The sequence below is a fragment of the Nymphaea colorata genome, chromosome 9, assembly GCF_008831285.2.
Source record: "Nymphaea colorata isolate Beijing-Zhang1983 chromosome 9, ASM883128v2, whole genome shotgun sequence".
Classification (NCBI taxonomy): Eukaryota; Viridiplantae; Streptophyta; class Magnoliopsida; order Nymphaeales; family Nymphaeaceae; genus Nymphaea; species Nymphaea colorata.
The window spans coordinates 24577995-24597315 of NC_045146.1; the positions used below are offsets into that span (position 1 = coordinate 24577995).

General features: G+C 45.0%; 2 protein-coding genes across 2 annotated transcripts; one reads left to right on the plus strand and one right to left on the minus strand.

Annotated features, from left to right (window-relative positions):
* The first annotated feature begins 244 nt into the window (after positions 1–244).
* Positions 245–2889, plus strand: LOC116260758 (subtilisin-like protease SBT1.6). The gene has a single exon (XM_031639225.2). The coding sequence runs from the start codon at positions 297–299 to the stop codon at positions 2577–2579; it is 2283 nt and encodes a 760-aa protein (XP_031495085.1). The 5' UTR covers positions 245–296; the 3' UTR covers positions 2580–2889.
* A 7574-nt stretch (positions 2890–10463) lies between these two features.
* On the minus strand, positions 10464–17813 carry LOC116260360 (uncharacterized). The gene is made up of 2 exons (XM_031638653.2): positions 17598–17813; positions 10464–13991 (listed from the first exon to the last, which is right to left on the minus strand). Exon 2 carries the CDS (start codon positions 13838–13840, stop codon positions 10754–10756), a length of 3087 nt encoding a protein of 1028 aa, XP_031494513.1. The 5' UTR covers positions 13841–13991; positions 17598–17813; the 3' UTR covers positions 10464–10753.
* Positions 17814–19321: the final 1508 nt, after the last annotated feature.

Here is a 19321-nt window from a genome sequence, read left to right on the forward strand (position 1 = left end):
TCCTATTGGCCCTCACCGAAACGATTCGGCCGATTCCATTTCCCGGACCGACCAGCATCAAATAATACCTGATTTATTTCTTAGATCCGAAGACGCCTAAGAATTATTTAACATTTTTACGAAGCGAAGCGAGCGAGGGAGGGAAAATGGTCTTCCGTGAAACTAGGGCTTGACTGTGGGGTCCACACTCGCAGCCAACTTTACTCTTCACCCCCAAAATTTCACACTGCTGCTGCTCTCTCACACTCTCCTGTATAAATCCTCTGCTTCTGCTCCCACTTCCGCCACCGCCGGCCATGTCCCCTCTCCCGCTTCTCCTCGCCCTCTTCCTCTGTATCGCCGGCGCTTTAGCTTCCGGTGCCGGCCGGAAAACCTTCATCTTCGTGGTAGACCACGAGTCCAAGCCCTCCGTTTTCCCGACTCATAGCCTCTGGTATGCCTCCGCAGTCTCCGACCCTACCCGCCTCCTCCATGTCTATGACACCGTCGTTCACGGTTTCTCAGCTTCCGTTTCTGACGAGGAGGCGGCCGCTTTGAGGGACCACCCCTCCGTGCTGGCTTCCTTTGAGGACCAGCCTCGGAGCCTCCACACCACCCGATCGCCGCAGTTTCTCGGCCTGCGCAACCAGCACGGCCTGTGGTCCGAGTCCGACTATGGCTCCGATGTGATAATAGGAGTGCTCGACACCGGGATCTGGCCGGAGCGCCGCTCTTTCTCCGACTTCAATCTTGGTCCGGTGCCGGCTCGGTGGCGCGGCGCGTGCGAGGAGGGCCAGGGCTTTACGGCGGCGAACTGCAACCGGAAGGTCATCGGTGCGCGGTTCTTCTCCAAGGGGTACGAGGCCACCGCTGGAACACTCAACCAGACTGCGGAGTTCCGGTCCCCCAGAGACTCCGATGGTCATGGTTCGCATACGGCGTCGACTGCGGCAGGACGCTATGTTTTTCAGGCTAATATGTCCGGCTATGCGTCCGGAGTCGCCAAGGGCGTTGCCCCTAAGTCTCGCCTGGCCGTCTATAAGGTCTGCTGGAAGTCGGGGTGCTTCGACTCTGATATCCTCGCGGCGTTCGATCGAGCTGTTGCCGACGGAGTTGATGTGATATCCGTTTCCATTGGTGGCGGCTCTGTTCCTTACTACCTCGACTGCATCGCCCTCGGCTCGTTCGCGGCCGCTTCCAAGGGCGTCTTTGTCGCCTCCTCCGCCGGGAATGAAGGTCCGACCGGAATGTCGGTCACGAACCTCGCCCCTTGGATCACCACCGTCGGGGCCGGGACGATCGATCGGAACTTCCCCGCTGAGGTCAAGCTCGGGGACGGTCGGACGTTCTCCGGTGTGTCGCTGTACTCGGGCAAGCCCCTGTCCGGGAGCATGTACCCTGTCGTCTACCCGGGCAGCAATGGCGGCCTCTCTGCGTCGCTCTGTATGGAAGATTCCCTCGATCCCAATGCCGTGCGTGGAAAGATCGTGCTGTGCGACCGGGGAAACAATCCTCGCGTGGCGAAGGGTCTTGTCGTCAAGAAGGCCGGGGGCGTCGGAATGATACTCGCCAACGGGATTGCCAACGGCGAGGGCCTCGTCGGAGACGCCCACGTCCTTCCGGCGTGCACGGTGGGGTCACAGGAGGGAGACGCCATCAAGTCTTACGTCGCGTCGACTCCCAACCCCACCGCCACGCTCTCCTTCGGCGGGACGATTCTCGGGGTGAAGCCCGCGCCGGTCGTCGCCTCCTTCTCCGCCCGCGGCCCCAACGGGCAGACGCCCGAGATCCTCAAGCCGGATCTCATCGCTCCGGGCGTCAACATCCTCGCCGCCTGGTCCGACGCCATCGGTCCCACCGGCCTCTCGGGCGACGACCGCCGGACGGAGTTCAACATCCTCTCGGGCACCTCCATGGCCTGCCCGCACGTCGCGGGGGCAGCCGCGCTGCTGAAGGGCCTGCACCCGAACTGGAGCCCCGCCGCGATCCGATCCGCTCTGATGACCACGGCTCGTATCCAGAACAACCGGCTCCAGTCCCTCACCGACGAGTCGGGGAGGAAGGCCTCGACGCCATACGATTTCGGAGCGGGCCACGTGGACCTCTCCAGGGCGTTGGATCCCGGGCTGGTCTACGACATCGGGACCCAGGACTACGTGGGCTTCCTCTGCTCCATCGGGTACGGACCCAGGACGATCCAGGTGATCACCAAGACCCCAGTGAGCTGCCCCGCCCGGCAGCACCAGCCGGAGGACCTCAACTACCCGTCCTTCGCCGCGGTGCTCGACGTCTCCCGCTCTCCCTCCGCCACCAAGACCTTCGTCCGCACCGTCACCAACGTCGGCCCCGCGACGTCTGTCTACTCCGCGAGGGTCAGTCTCTCGGACAACGGCAAGGGCGTCACCGTCTCCGTCCAGCCGGCGAAGCTCGCGTTCACGGCCGTCAACCAGAAGCTGAGTTACACCGTCTTGGTGACAGCGAACCGCCCGAACCTCTCCCCGGGCGAGTCGGACACGGTCTTCGGCTACGTGACGTGGTCGGACGGCGGGGTGCACGTCGTCCGGAGCCCCATCGTCGTGTCCAGGATGCAGCCCTTCTAAAACTAACGCCCCTAGGCTTGCGTGTAGGGAAGGAACGGAACGCGCGTGTGCTGCTGGTGCGTGCTCGACCCAGTTAGTAGTAAGTACCATTTCGTTGGTAGCAGACACTAACTGACGGAGGGAGGAGGTGTGGGAGCCCGTGGCTTGACGACAGGGATGGTACCGTGGGGTCCGCGTCCCCTTTCTTCCTTCCGAGAGACAAGGCTTGTGTGTGTGTGTAGGTGTATGCGTGCTTGCACTGCGTGTAAAATCGTGGTTATAAAAATCTGGTGTGTGTGAAATTGAGAAAAGAGATGTCTTCCCTTTTTTTCTTCTTTGCCTCTTGGAAGAAGTGTTGTTTTTCTCGAGGGGAGGGGCACACAGGGTGGGTTGGTGCTACTTATCTTCTATCGATAATGGAAAAACTTGTGTACTAAACTGAAAATATAGGTGTTGAGGAGCGGAAGTCACGAGAATGTAAACCGTCTTACTGTTTTTGTTTTCTTCTCTTTTTGTTTATCGGAACATAGCATGCCTTTTTGGGTTCCAGATTGATCAGTGGCTTGAGTTGAATATTTGGGAAGGATGATGCGTCATCGACTAATGATGTTCTACTTTTAGTTAGGGAACGAAGATTACCCTGCCGTCGATCGTCTCCAAGACTTACTACTACTCAACTAGGGCGGAACACCGTCTTGTCACGATAATTCTTACGGTGTATAAAGAAAGAGGTGTATATGACAAAAGGTCTATGTATTTAGTGTCCTAGACTGTGTTTTGTTGTTTCGTGTGGTGGGCAGGCAAGCCTTCCTCCTACCTACGCAGCAGCGTATAGTGAGGTGTCCACAAGAGAGCTAGCTCATCAATGTTTGATTGATTGATTGATTGATGAGGTTCCCCAATTTGAAGAATAAAAAAAGATGGGCAGCACCGCGACAACTAGATATTTAGGCGACCCCACCTTTGATTTTTTCAGTCCCCGTTTGGAAAAGCCATGTGAGCTTGTCCTGATTCTTCGTGTTCGTGTTAATTTACCCTTTGTCATGTCATGGTCCAACTCCTTTTGATTGAGGGCGTAACGTTCTCGGACGGTGGAGAGAAGACACAAACATGGTCGAGAGTTCGCCAAAAACCACTCCCCGTTTTGAGGGATGCGACGGGAAGTAAGTAGTGGTGTATTTCAAACACGCCCTAGAAGGGATGGAGAACGGACGAGACACTGCACAGCTGACTTCGGTTTGGTCCACACCAGCTCCTGAAATCCCTCCGTCAATCTCGTCGGCATCCCACCGACCACGAAACGATTGGTTGGTCCCAGGTGCACTTGAACTGGACTCGATGAGTGAACCCAGTTCAGGTTCACGAGGATCATGATGCAGACCTTGCCAAACGTTGGCACTTCACGGGCATTTTGCTTGGTTGGTTGGATAGAGAAAAGCTAAAGAAACTCCATTTAATAATGGGCATGTTTGGATGATGACTCATTAACCATGTTAGAAAAGTTAGCTTGTGCCAACACCAGATTAAAACAGAGGCCATTACTGGACTAATCTTTTTCCCTTCCACAACATTGTTTAAGCTAATGCCTTCTCTTTTTTTTCCGGAAAAAAAATATATACACCCAGAAGTCGAAACATCCAGCAAGGCCGAGATTTTTTTTTTCCTGAAACCTTTATTCCGGGACAAACAAAAAGAAAAATTTACGCATCCATCGCTTTCTTGATCTCGCTTTCGTTCTGCAATGCCGCAAAAAAGCATGACAAGAACGACGTTCACACATTATTATTTGATACCCAATCCTACTTTTCTTGAGGTTCTTCACTAATTGGGCTCTGTCTGAAAATCTATTGTAAATTCATTGAAAGCTAGCAACGGACAAGTGCGCAAAATAGTCGTTATCCATAAAAATGATTCTCCTCCGTTTTTCAATTTTGACCATCCACCTTTCAAGTTTTCCAAATACCCGGCCGTCCTCTCCGTTATGGACCGTTGGCATATTCAATCTTTCTGAGATGCACATGCCTTTTACCTGCTCTAGTTTGACAAATTCTAGCACGAAATCAAATCCATTGCGAGTTTTATTCTTTTTCCTTACCCTCTGCAATAGCTTGTGAGTTGTGTATATCCATTTTCAGCTATTACGGGTGGGTGGTATGTTTTCGACTGTAACAGACAAAACAAAACAATGCTTGAGCAAAGATTCAGAATTACCCAGGCTTGGTTTGAGGTTCAAATCTCAAGCCATTAAAACCTTGGCCTGGTCTGACACATTAAGTAGTTCATATGTTCTGATTCGAAGTAGTTAGATAGCAGTTAAGAACTTAAGGAAGAATTCAAATCAGCTAACTACTGGATGGATGTTGCTGGATGATTAGATATTTAAAAACGGCAACTAAAAGCACTACCCTTTATGAGCATTAGGCAGTGATTGTTCATGGTGATTTTGGTGATGGTTCATGGTGCTTTCAGCAATGCGTTTTAAATATTTAGCCATTTGACAACATTGGGCAGTCGGCTTATTTTAATTTTTGGGAACTTAAAAGATTGTTAGACACATGGATTCATAAAACTGTTTACTTACAATGAATGTGGTTTATGATGCTAAAGAACTGGTCTTAATTAATGTGGTTTTTAACTTCAGCAGTTGGATCTTCGAGACTTGCGTTGTAGAAACTGGCAAAAATCCACATGGAGCCCATGACATTCTTTGACTCTGTCCACAGTGGCCAAAGATCCCACAGAGACAGAGGGGATCGGACTCCACTGTTCCTCAACGTACATATTGGGCATGGAATTAAAAAATTGCTCCTCGGTCCCCGCCATTGTACTTCGAAAAGAGCACCGGCTTCTCTCCCACAGTAACGACTATCTCTTCTCTTTCTTTTAAACAATTCTTGCTTGACAGCAGCAGCAGAGAGTGAGACGACTGTAGGAGCAGTAGAAGCAGAGGGGGAACAGATGGTAACGGTCGAATTATTGGGAGTGGAAGATGAGGAGGAAGGGAGAGGGAAGCGTCCATATGAGCCCAGTTAATGAATTGTTGGGGACAGAACGGGTCCACCTCCTCGTGGGGAGAGAGAGAGAGAGAATAGCATTTTCGCTTCTGCAGAGATTGCGTATTTCGAAGACTCCCTCTGATCTTTCCTCAGAGAACGGCGCCGGACAGATCCCCCGTTCTTCAAAGCTTGCCGTTTCTTCCCGCCCTTTGTCTCAATGCAGCCAATCGGTGTGCGGATAGTTTATTAAAATGCACTGCTGCGTTTGAATGCGTTCGTGTGCGCGATGATCTGTGAGTGATTATTTTATCTGTGGAGTGATTAAATACACGAATCACATGGCAAGGTTCCAATTTCATGACTTGGGTGTGTTTGTTTGAATCGAGAACCCAGCTTATGTTTGAATGAATGGGTGAAGATCTTCAATTTGTTGATGATCTTTGGTCGTTTGGCGTATTAAGAAAATTCTCATATTTGGTGGCCGTTCTGAAGCTCTTTTATCAACTAAATCGATGTTGTAAATATCGGTTTCTATCAAAGCATCTGAGTTAAAAATTATGCGCCACACTGGCTAACACCAGTGGGCACATGCTGGGCTCTTTCAGAAAGAGATATGTATATATATTCGTCCTTGCATGTGTGAAGGGTCAGACCATTCGGACGGCTGGAGAAATCCGTGTCCAATATATATAATATATATATATAACTTTATTAAAATATCAGCTGATATTGTTTTCACGTGTCGGTCATTTTCCAATAAGAACGTTATAATGTTATTTTATTGAAATATCAACACATACAAGCCAATATAGCCGGAATCTGTGTCATCCTAGCTAGATGATACTTAAGACAACGCCATCTATTGGGCCCTGGCTCATTATGGAGAGGGACCTGTACATGAGCATGCGCCCTGGCTCATTATGGAGAGGACCTGTACATGAGCTTCGGCGATATATGGCCAGATAACCACAAAAAATTGTATGATCTCTGGATGAAACCACTTATCAATCTACGCCGCGCCGCAAGTCTACTGTTCACCGTTGTTTAACGAAGGCAACCTCATTAGCGATCTCAATTATTGGTAAGATTTCCTTCCACTTCATCATTTATTTTCTCACTTTTTCCAACTGCAGATTTCAGATCCACGGTTATCCAAGGCCACCAGGAGCTCAGATCCCCACAAAAAAAAAAAACCATTGGCTCTCAAATCCATGGTTTTCTACATATAGATAGATTTGAGATTTTTGCTAGTGAGATCCCTTAAATGCTACACCTTTTAAAGCAGTAACATCCAATTTGAGATTTGATGTTACAAAAAACTACCTAAGTATATTCTGTGTCCTTGTGGACAATTGGGAGAAAAAGAGGTCATGATTGAGAAAATGAGTCCGACTCATAGACTTTGATCAGTTGACTAAGTTCATAACAAACCAATATCTAATATTTAATTGATCATATAGAAATGATAGGATAACTATGTGATGGTAAGTAACCATTCTATAGTAATTAATCATGATTTATATTTCATAATTAAGGATGGTACTTTAGTTGGGAGGTATTTGCTTGACAGTAAGCCATTTATGGACTGTTCCAAATTTTAATTAGACATTCGTAAGCTGCTGGTGCATTCATCTCTGCCCAAAATTGTGAGCGTCAGAAACACTTATTGTGAGAAAATCTTGGATAATATTGTGAAGAAGTTCTCTTGGAACGACAACGGGGTCGCAATATTGAAGAACATTTGTCATGAGCAAGCAACGGGCAGTTGAAGATAAGGAAAGACTGGGCTTTAATTTGCTTACGATGTCAATGTCAACGATATCGAAGGCGGATCATTTTGTAAAACAACATATTAAAATTCGTAAGGTTAGATGCTCGATACCCTGCCATTTTTTTGTCGTAAAAACAATTCTAGATTTTTATATTTTAAAAGGAAACTCAAGATTTATATTGGCCTAGTTGCTCGTTTTGGCAAGGGACAGAAAATATCCTTGCTTTTATCCTTCTTTCTAGATGATACATTTCGTTTTGGGTAGGTATTCAATGAAGTTGCTTACTCTTCATCTTGGTATGAGATTTCTGGAAAATATTTAGTTGACCAAAAGCATTCGATGGTGCAGCTAAGTTCATGAAATCAAGACGTGCGGCGGTGACTTATTTTGGTGAGAAGGAATGCCTCTCAAGGGCAATTCACATTTCCAAAGGGATCCGGAAGCTTTTGATCATTCGTTTTAGTGATGAACCATTATGCCAGAATTTGAATTGAAAGGACCTCTACAAGGGGAGAGAGTGAGAGAGAGAGCTCATGAGATGCTTCGTACGTTGAAAGGGGGTGAATGTATTTTTGTACTGAGAATTTTTGTAAACGTCACATACTGATTGCTGCTGATCTTCTTGTCACAATTCCAGACTTCTACTTTGCAAAAGGAAACGAAGAAGCCAAGCAATTGAAAGTTGATCTAGAGACAGGCCTGTCCTTTGTCAAAAGGCTATCGGCAATAGCTGGTTAGCTAAACTAAACAGCTACCAAGGAATTTGCAGAGAGATGTGGAATATGGGTGAAGCGCAGAAGCAGCCAACTTTTCCTACCTACGAACCTCAGCCTTCTTCCCCGTCTCTTGAATGCTGGTCCCAGATTGATATCTCAGCTCCCCAAAATAGTTCCGGTACTGACAACTTTTCAAGCAGGCAATTTGTTAAAGGTTTTAGCTTAAAAGATGAGAATATAGGGGAAGTCTAAGGCTGCCGTGTCGGGAATGTTGCCAAATGGTTAAAATTTGTTACTACAGCAACTAAGTGGTATTAGGCTATTAGCCATAGTTTATGATACAATTATGGTTTATAGTGGTTTTAGCAGCGATTTGTGGTTTTTTGGTAATGAATTTTAAAATTTAAACATCCAACAACTATTTGACACATGACAGCATTAACTTTTCCATATACATGTAAATCTAATTATCCTTCCCGTCCTACAATTCACAATGCAAGCGCGGGGCAATGCATGTTCTCAAAGTGGACGGTAGAGAGTTTTTACACTCTTGCAGGAAAGTGTTGTTTGGAAGATTATATGATTTTCTCACACCTAGGTGACCGCAACACTCATGGCTGCAGTCGAGGCTCTTACATAGCTCCGGACGTGAATAGAGAATCACTTGAGCCTGTGTAGGTGCGTATTTCTGAGGATGGTTTGTAAAGCCAGCCGAGAAGAATAATCACCAGAGGGCAACGATCAGAAGGTCGAATGTGAAGGGTGACAAGTTGAAGTCCGTGGATAAAAACCATGTGATTTGTTGTCTGAACTTTTTCATGGTGTTCTGAACTTTTTCATGATGTTCAGGTAATAAAATTTGGTGGTCGGAAGAAATTCCAAGTCCGTTGCCTCTCTCTATGGACATAACTGAATTACTCCAAACCGTCTTCTGACGAAGGCAGACATTGTTTCTCTCAAGAATGATAAGTCAGAGCGAGATGCCTTCTATCTTTTCCATGGCCTGGGATCCTCCTACCCATTATCTCTATTTATAGTCCACCTACCAGTTGAAAAAGATCTTGAATCCAGATGCATCAGGCATGCATGCATCTTTGCATGGACAACAACCGTTGGGACCTAAACACTGCCTATTTAACTTAAATGCAGAGGTCTCATGGCATGAATATCTATCTGCTTTACTGCTGCGACCAATGGCTACGCCACCGAGTTCGGCTTACTTTCATTTCTCTAAAAGCTAATACAAATCATCATACTTCTAGCTCCTCGTTTTAGTGAAATCACTTGCCAGACTATGCCAAGAAATGCAGAACCTTTTATCTTCTTTCAATTTGAAGGTCTGCGATCCAGCGCCATAACCACATGTACAGACCTTCAAATTGTAAGAAGGAGATGCCCAAGATAGTAATGAGCTTGGCCTTTTAAACTGAAGGCTTTTATTCCATCAGGTATCCCATGGTAGAAAAGAAGTCATCATCAACGACCTTAGATGGAGAAAGCGTCTCACTAGCATGATCAAAGGGAGGAGGAAGATTTCTGTGCAATGGGAGGCAATTAGAGGTAACATCCACCGCATCAGTCTACTGTCTTCATCGCCGACAGCTTCAGCTGGATCTATTTTCAACAGCTATGCGGTCAAAGATGGGAGAATGACACATGTTAGAAAGGCCAACAGTAGCCCTCTTGAGTGTCTGTTTGGTGTTTGAGGTGCAAGTCGCCCAAGATGTTTTCCTCGTCTTGGAAGGATTTCTTCCTCAGCCTCCTTTTTTTGTTTTGTGCTGCTAGTGTTAGCAGTTTGTTTCTTTGCTACCCCGTTAAGCCTTGTTCGATGCTCAGCATCCCCCTTTCGTTGTTCTTTGGCCAATAAAACCAACTCCCAGCATACCTTACGATTGGAAGTGAAACCGAGAAACTTATTAAATTATGTTAAATTAACACAGCAAAATAAGTACTTTGATTACTTTGCCTCTCATATGTCCACCAATATTTTCCTTTGAAGTCGTTAGCGACAGGTATTGGATTCACGGGAGCTGTTTATCGCCTGAGTGCATGGAGAATTTTAGATCTCAAGAGTGCTGAGACAAGGATCCGCGCCTCTAGGATCGTTTTATGGGTGATCATCGTCAATGGCCAATGGGAAGCCCAAAACTCAGTTTAGGACCTTCACCCCGTCGCCACACCATTTTTTAACTAAAACTAACCTTGGAGTTCTGACAGAACAATTCTCGCATCCGCATCTCTCCCTCCCTCTCTCTCGTCCTTTAGATGCAGAGCAGAAGCACCGTAGCCTGATTGATACTACGTGCGATTCTGGTCAGATGTACGTAAGGTATGGATGATGCACATGGTGGCCTGCAGATGGTGCTACACGTACAAGCATGTGCACCCGCAAAACCTTGAACTGAAAGTGGAACACGGATGTTCATCTAGGGTGCAATTCATTGCGTGTTAAAAATAATATTATATGGTATTACATATACAGATAAGAGGAACTCAGCTTCACCCGGCTACAAAAGACATTCATGAACAAAATCATAAGCAATCGCATTACATTCACATCTTGCCTTATTATACGGTTAACATGGTCCCCCATCACTGACAGCAACATTTCACTCTTTATCCCTGTCCTTGAAGCACAAATAACAGACAAAATTCCCTGAAGAGAGCAGAATATGTATGAAGAAAGACATGAAAATTCAAGGGCATCAATATCATGCATGCCAAGGTGCTAATTGCTTGAAACCAACGGGATAAGGCTCCCACCCACATTCTGGCTCCTTGCGCTTTAGGGTGGGGCCAGAACCAGCAACCTGCAGTCCTGTTGTCTTCCCCGTTTCATCTATCAATGGACCATGGCCATGGATAAATACAGGCCTTGAAACCCCCTCCCTCTTGTCACTATCTGCCAGTGACATACCTGAATTTAGGTCTAGGCTTGGACGCATAACCCCAACACCGTTCATACCAGAAGGTGTGCTTGTAACACTCATAAAGAAGGGGGGCCTTGAGAATGCTGAAGGTACAGGGGGGGCCAGAATCTGGGGTATAACTGTCGCACCCCGAGTGTCAACCATGTAAGGGAGATGACCTGGAGTGTAAACTGCCGAAGAGAGAGACATGGCAGGACCGACTGCAAGTCCATTGTATGCAAAAGGCAGCTGAGCTGTGGTGTAAGCCAGTGTGGACCTTGGGGCTTCTCCAACAACTCTTCCTGAGGTTGCTGCTAAAGATGAAAGGGGACCCCCTTGCCCAGAAACAAAAAATGGTTGGGCAGGGCTGGGGAAATCCTTTCTTTCCACATCCATTCTTGAACCCATAATGGAAACAACAGGGTCATCCAATTTTCTGTCTGCAAAAGATTTTAAAGGTTGAAAAGGGAACTTATCAATCTTCTGTTGATCATAGCTGCATGGATCCAAGAAAGTTGGGTTGTCATTCAGGTCGATGTTTCTCATGGCGGATTGCCTAGACGATGATGACGACGAAGCTGGAGAAGGAAAATGTGGTCCATTTTGCTGCTGGGGCAAATTCCGGTCGATTCTCCAATCAGAGGACTGGTATTGGCATCCGTCATCATCATCGACACGATTAAGATCCAGATTTAACCTCTCTACTCGTTTGGAGTTCACTTCAGTGGAGGAATCACCAGGATGACGATTAGATGTGAACGGAATCTGTTTTCCTGATGGTGGAAGATTGGTTACATCAAGATCACCATCCGCTACATTCAGATCAATTTTTAGAACATTTTGAGACTGCTTTGCAGTGTGGGTGCTTGCATCAGCCTTCTCTACTTCAACAATTTTTCGAGGAGAAGCTGGACGGAATGCACTGGTTGCTGCTGTTCCCTTCCAACCAAGCTCTCCTTCAAAATGAAGTGGGGTGACGGGCAAACCTGCAACTCCCTTTGAAGCAGCAATTACTTTGATCGGATGATTAGTGTGGGCAGCTTTTGGGCGATCATCTTCTACCATCAGAACATCCTCATTCAAATCAAAACCACATCTAGGCACAACAGAGCCCAGTTCTTGAGAAGCTGGCTTTGATTGAGAAGAATCCTGTTCATGTATCTGAGTGTCTTTCCCCTGCTCTAAGTTTTGAGCCTCTTGCGGGGCCTGTCCTACATCAGAAGAGCTAACCTCAGCCAGTTGCTCATTCCTTTGGATGGGAAGATCAGATGGAGGTTCCTCAGGCGCATGAATATTAGACTCAGGAAGAGTTGGCTTCACAAGAATGTTATTCCCGTTGTCCCCATCATGAGAGCTATGAAGAGGCTCTACATAAATTCCCACTTCTTTCTCCAGGTCCTTAACTACTTGTCGTGCACATTCTAGAATTTCATCATCAGTCCCACAGCCTAACCTCGTTTCTGAAAGCTTCTTTTCTGGATCTCTGACATTCTTCTGATATCCCTTTGCTAAAAGCATTTTATGACTTGTAGTGGCAAAAGCGCTCTCATCGGCCTTTATCTTTACGTTTGCCTCAATACGAGACCCTTTTTCATGGCTAGCCTTCATAAAGCTATCACCATCCCTGGGAAAAACTTCTGGACCCTCAAACTTGTTCAAAGTGCCCGCAACTCCACTGGAACACACAACTGAATTCACATAACCTATTTGACCTTCAGGCTTTGGATCCACCATGCTCATTGTCTTGTTCCTTGAATGGAGCTCATGTGTACCATCTTTACCAAGAACCACAGAAGATTTTCTAGGACTAGTATTACAATCATTAGCATCTGATTTACAGGATAAAGTTGCCTCATCAATTCCCTTTGGGTAGCCAATGTGTGAAGGGAAGACAGATGTGTTGGAAACTGACTTCTCTTCCTTTTCTAGGCTCACAGTCACCGAGGACTTACATGAGGATCCTTCCCTACCACTGATTACAGATTCTGTCCTTTCTTTTAAAGAACCATTACCAACATCTGGCTCTGAAACCGTGGAAGCCTTGTTATCAGAACGTTCTCTTGCAGTCAAAGAAACACATGAACTAGCAGAAGCAGATCCTTCCACTGATAAAGCAACTGAGGCACCTGCTACAGCATCCACCTTATGCACCATAGCACAATATCCATTTGCTTTTACCCCAGCTTGACTGGATGACCGGTTCGCATCACTGATAGATTTATTCTGGAACATATCCAAGTTTGCAACCTTTACCTGTGAGCTCCCACTATCAAGAGTATCCGAACATCTATCACTGGAGGTACCTTTTGGAGGAAAGGCACTAGGAACTGCAGTCTTCAAGGACCCACCATACACAATAAGCTTGGTTTCAGTTGAATGCTTGCGCTCAATTTCATGGCCTCCACCGTCTTTTCCTACATCAGACTTTTTACTTGTTTCTTTCACCTGAGTCCAGCCTTCCAATAAATTTCTTGCTCTTTTCTGGATCTCCATGCTCTTATGCCCAAAGAGGTGTTTGACTGTAATTCCTATGCCACTTCCAGCTGACCTTTCTCTGTTTATCGGTAGTTTCTCCAGGGCTCCTAGTAATGCACTAATTGCTTCTTCTGATCCATCATTCCTTGCATCACCATTATATTTCTGTGCTTCCTGAAGCCACTGATCAAGAAAACAGAGACCTTCCAACCGGACAAAATGATCAAGACAATCTGCATTGTCAGTAGCTGCTAAGATAGCTGCAACAGTCGACCATTGCCTGGCTGCATCACCAAAGTTCTTTATTGCACAGTTCTTCTCCTTTTTCATACCTGAAACTAGCTCTTCAACCCTACCCAGGCTTGACAGCCCATCCTTCATCTCAGTCAATGTAAAGAAGTCCTCCAGCGTCATAATGGCTGTCCACCCTAGCTAGATGCTTCTTTCCTTAATAATCAACTTCATAGGATAACATTCACCATCAACTTCTAACTTGCTTCCGTTGGCTAGGTGCACAAATTAATAGAGAAAAACTGATGATGATACAAAGTTCTGTCCACATTATCTGCAACAAGAAAATAAACAAATATTATCACTTCAATATGATAGTGATAGCACTTTGAATAGTCTAAATTAAGAAAAAGTCTACTAAGGCAAGTTTTTCTCTTTCACTATTTCTTCAATAAATTTGTTTCACATTTTCTTCAATCATGGTCATTTTGTGTCTTACTCATTTTATCACCCAATGGCTGTGTCCAGTTCCATTTTTTGTCAAAAAATTGCAAACCTTGAACTTTGTTGATCTACCTACTTTCCTATTACTGCTACATGACTGCAAACCGATACATCATGTCTATTCTTTGAGACTCTGCACTGCAGAAAGACTCTGCACTGCAGAACATGGCTTGATCAATAACAGTAACATTTACAGGAAATGTAGACACATATTATTCATTACCATAACTTTCTACTTTGTGGAGTCAATTGTGGTGGATTCATTGAGCAATGCCATTCTGGAAAGAGAATGAGAGTGCACAGATGGCAGCGATAGAACCACTAAGATGAAGCTGATTGGACAATCAGCCACTTAGTCATAACACAACTTGTAATAACTAAGTAACAAGTGCAGCCACTAGACAAATTGCCAAAAGACTGACACTATGAAGGGCCGAAGGTTAATGATGCTATGATGGGAGTACATATATAATAGATGAAAAGAAGAAAACAGCAACACCGAAAAGAAGAAGAAGCAAATGCAATTTAAGACATCTGAATACACACAGGCAAAAAAAGGAACAAAAGGGATTTGATAAAGCTTTCTGCACCTACCTGGCTTCACCACGCAAAACCTTCCATAGTCCATAGGCTAACTCGACATCCCAGTGCAAGTTTAATTAAACAACTCCAACCAACATCCAATCCTGTCGTGAATATGACCTACATGTGTATACTTGATGTCTTGAGAAGATGAAGCCAACTCTATTGGTACCTAACCCATTTTTGCTGCCACTCAACATACCACAACTTTTTAGGAATGACATTTCAGCAATAAGTTGTAATTGTTGGGTTAGAACACCAAAAAAATCATGGGTATCCTAAGCCTAGGATGAAATGCGTCAACATGGGTATCAGAAAAGGACAAGGTTGTTTGAGCATCTAAAATGAACAAATGCATATGTGCAAGCAGAACCACACCTGCCTGCACAAATAGCACATGAATAGGATGTAATTAGGAATACTGCTGCATCCCAGATTCCTCAGGTATGTTTCTCCAGAAGCAAGCCACCCTTTTGCATCTTTTACCAGATAAGTCAATCTGACAATCCTATAGACCCCAAGAAGGAAGATCTGCTAAGTCAACCAACAGAAGCACTACACGTAGGTACAATCAGATCATCCTTTGTAGTGTCTTTTGAGAGGTGAGCATGAACTATCCATTCAATCCATTAATGGAAGCAGCAGAAAATCCTTAGCTACTACTCCAATAGTTCTCCTAGCAGGGAACGATTGTAACCATAATGTTGGATCCCATTTTCTCTTCTAGGCCAGTAAAGCATGCAAATGATCCTAGCAAGAAGCGGAACTCACATGAAATCCTAAAGGACAACATTACCAAATATTTTGCAGTTTAAGTAATTTCAATAATATCCTGGGGTTCCCTATACTTCCCAAACCCAACATGATGGGATGACTATTAAAATAATACAAGTTATTAGAATTAGAAAACTGATATTCACAGTAAATGTTGCAACTCCATCATACATCTTCAGCCAAACCTCCAAGACTTTAATAGTTTACAAGGGTTCTATTCTTCCTGCAATGACGTGCTAAAATCACATTGAATTATCCTTATAGCACATTCTAAAGACAGCAGTGCAAATGTGCTCAATCAGTTTGCTATTTAGAGCAAGAATCTAGCTTCTGGTACAGGAGACAGATGCACCCAAGCATGTGTTATATACTCAAAGGAGCATAACAAGACAGAAGCATAACATGCACAATATCAGTAACACAAGAACCTTCTGCTTGTTGTATGAACAAACTTAGCATAAAAAGTTAAGCTTATTTCACTTTGCAGAAAATATACCATGAGCAACCAGCTCAATCATAACTACAAAGCAGATGGTTCATCCCCTCTTCCTGATCCCATCCACTCAAAAGTCAGCAGGCCAGGCAAAACCTAATCTTTCTACCCCCTGCTGATTCAATCCAAGTGCTGCATCAGCTGCCCTATAGGTCAAGTTCACCACCCAGGAAGCACCTACTAGGGAACAGCAAAAAGGTAAGCAGGCAACATCAACCAGCTGATGATCAAGGCAAGTTCGACCAAATTATTTCATTACATGGTTGGACATGAGGTGAGTTCTAGAATATGCAGGAGGTTGCAGAAACAGGTGACATTATGACTACTCAGTTTAACATGAACAGAAGTGCATTATAACGGGTTTACAATTTGGTCCAGAAACGAGCAGGCTCACACATGGATATTCAGCAGCCAAGAAAATATTTAGCAAGTCATCCTAAGAGGTTCGGTCAATTATCTGTTTATAAGCAATAGGACATTCAATCATGTAGTATTTGTACCCTGCCAGACCATTGACGATTCTCTCTTCAGTCGAGGCTTATATTGTAGTGTGAAGCAAAGGATAGATAACGGTCTCCCTAGCTCAACTTAATCTACTACAACAGCAGAACACAGTCGGACAGACTAGCAACCTGTGCAGCTGATGCCTTTCAATCTTGAGGCTCCTCTTATGCATCACTCGGACAGTTACTTGGAAATCTAAGGTAATGTTTATGATAATCAATTATAGCATAGGGGCAATGGATTTTTTGGAAAAGATATCTTCCTGCGTCCTCTAATTTGCTCCACAGCCTCCCCAAACAAAGCTCAAGCGAAAAGCAAGCTTTCCACGGGATACATCATGTAAATCCAGACAAAATCCTTGAAAAGGCACGGACAGACATATATCTGAAAGCATGTATATTCGAAACTGCTCAAAGTCGCTTGAAGACCATAAATAATGTGTCTTGAAGCATATCAGCACCACGGACATCCGGAAACGTGAAAGCAAGTGAGACCACGATCTTAGTGCATCGGAAATACCACCAGTTAGGAAACTCGTCCTTCACAAGGCGAACTTGTACGATCAAAAGAGTATCAGAAACAAGAAAGAGGTTCACAAATAGTCGATGATCAACACACGGAAAGAAATATTTTCACCAACATTAAATTGAGCCCATCACCGATGGTAGCCACCAATCACGATCTCAATCCCATCAAAAGGATTCGTCTCCAGAAACGCCGCCGAACTTAGAAACGCATGGTCGCAAAAACAGATCCCCAGAAATGATGTCGATTTCCAGTGATCCGAAGAGCAACACCACAACGGCCGATCGATCAGAAGAGGCCGTGAAATCTAATTGCAAGGAGCGTTACTCCCCGTAAGAAAAACGGCTTTGTTGAAGAAAAGGGAAATCAAGCTCTACCAACAGGAGCGCGCCCACTCAAAACCCTCAAAGAAGAATGGGAAGGGAAAACCCCGCACGCAGAGAGAACCAACCTACTCCACATCATCAACATCATGCACTACAGGAAATCACCGAAAACCAAGAGAACCAGAATTTCTTAAAGACAAAACCCCAGAGGGGGAGAGAGAGAGAAAGGAACCTCGTCACAATCAAGAAAAGCAGGGGCGGGGCACGGGGAACCGCCAAGGTTCCTCCAGTCTTATTACGAAACCCTAAGCTCCACGATCGAGATCACGAGTTCCTCCAGATCTCGAGTTCCTCCAGGTTCCGCTATGGCGAAACCCTAGCTCTCCCTCCCTCTCTGTCGCTCCCGCTCTCCCTCCCCCTCTCCTGCTGCTGCTGTTTCTTTTTCCTCTCCGTCTCTCTCATTTTAATTTTTCTCGCACTGCCAGTTCCTGTACGCACGTGAGAAGAAGGCCCCGCACGCTTGAGCCAGCTGACGGGGGGCGAGTTCAGAGGCATGAGAACGTGATTCAATTACGAAAGAACCCTCAGAGGGATCTAGAAATTACCGACCTTGGACCCCAGCGAAGCGAGCGAGGCTTCGGTTGCCCGGTGTGGGGCCGCAGGGTGGGTCCCACGAGCGGGTCGGGCCTAATTTGGAGCGGGGCCCAGGGACTTTTAATCTGTGGAGGGGACCATGGGGTCAGATGGTTGCGGGGCCCACAGCCGTGTTCCCTTCCAAGCGAGGTGGGCTCCACACTTCCTTCTCCATGTCGTCCAACTGCCTCCTCGGTGTGCATGCTCGGATCGAATTTGAATGGGATTTGAAATACAAATGAGGAAAAGTTACATTTGGATCCAAATTTAAATTTCGAATCAAAACTGATCGATTTTCAAAATCGAAGAGTGTTTGATATGAGATATTTATTTAAATCCAAATTCAATCTAAATCTAAATCCAAATGTGACATGATTTAGTATATTAATTTTTTTTTTTTCTATATGTCGAAACGGTTCGATTGAATATCAAATAGGATATATTAACATTCCTAGTACATGTTTGAATGCAGTTACAGATATATTTTAAAAAGCCTTTTTGTTATGATAAACTTAATTCTAGGTTTTATTCAGGCTTTTATAGTGACTTAATCACGCCGTCAGCATGGTCTTTTATGTTGCACTTGTTTGACGTCCTTTTTAACTCTTTTCGTAACAATCTTTTGCTTAGAAAATAACTTTCCAGCATTTTAATAAAAAATAGTAGTAGTGATTTAGAAAAAGATAAACTAGGAAGTGCTAAGCGGCCCATGATTTAAATAATAAAATATGTCTTACCTCTGAGGTGCAACGTAGTTGACCCAGTTATGGGCATGAAGGCCTTAGATCATCAATTTGGATGTTATGTTCTTATGTTGTTGCATGAATAGAACTGGACTTATCGGACAAGGTGGATCTTAGATCTGACACTATGATTGATTGACTTTCTCTTTCAAATTTTGGATCCGACTTTACACGTGTAGATCCAATCGCAAATCTAGACTTCAAGAATGATGCATATAGAAAAAAATGGGTCAGTCAACCAACCGTGCACCGTTTCGTTCTATGTAATCAATGATTGAGATGGACCAGACCAGACCCGTTCCTGTAAGGGAATTATATTATTGTTTTCGCCTAGACAAACTTCAATTGGCTCAACATCAGTAAGGCAGACCAGCCTCGGTGCATGTCCATAACATGTGGACCCTATGTGTCCAGTTTTTAGGTTTTTTTTTTTTTTTTTCTTTCTAATCATATAACACAAACCATAGAGCATTCAACAGGAAAACCTCTCTTTCGTTATATATATATATATATATATTCCATGGGAGGAGGTAGTTTAATAAGGGCAATAGAGCTGGCAAGAAAGGGAAGGAGGGTAGGC

Bases quoted from the DNA above. Each gene is read 5' to 3' on its own strand.
- LOC116260758 (XM_031639225.2), top strand. From the start codon at position 297: ATGTCCCCTCTCCCGCTTCTCCTCGCCCTCTTCCTCTGTATCGCCGGC.
- LOC116260360 (XM_031638653.2), bottom strand. From the start codon at position 13,840: ATGACGCTGGAGGACTTCTTTACATTGACTGAGATGAAGGATGGGCTG.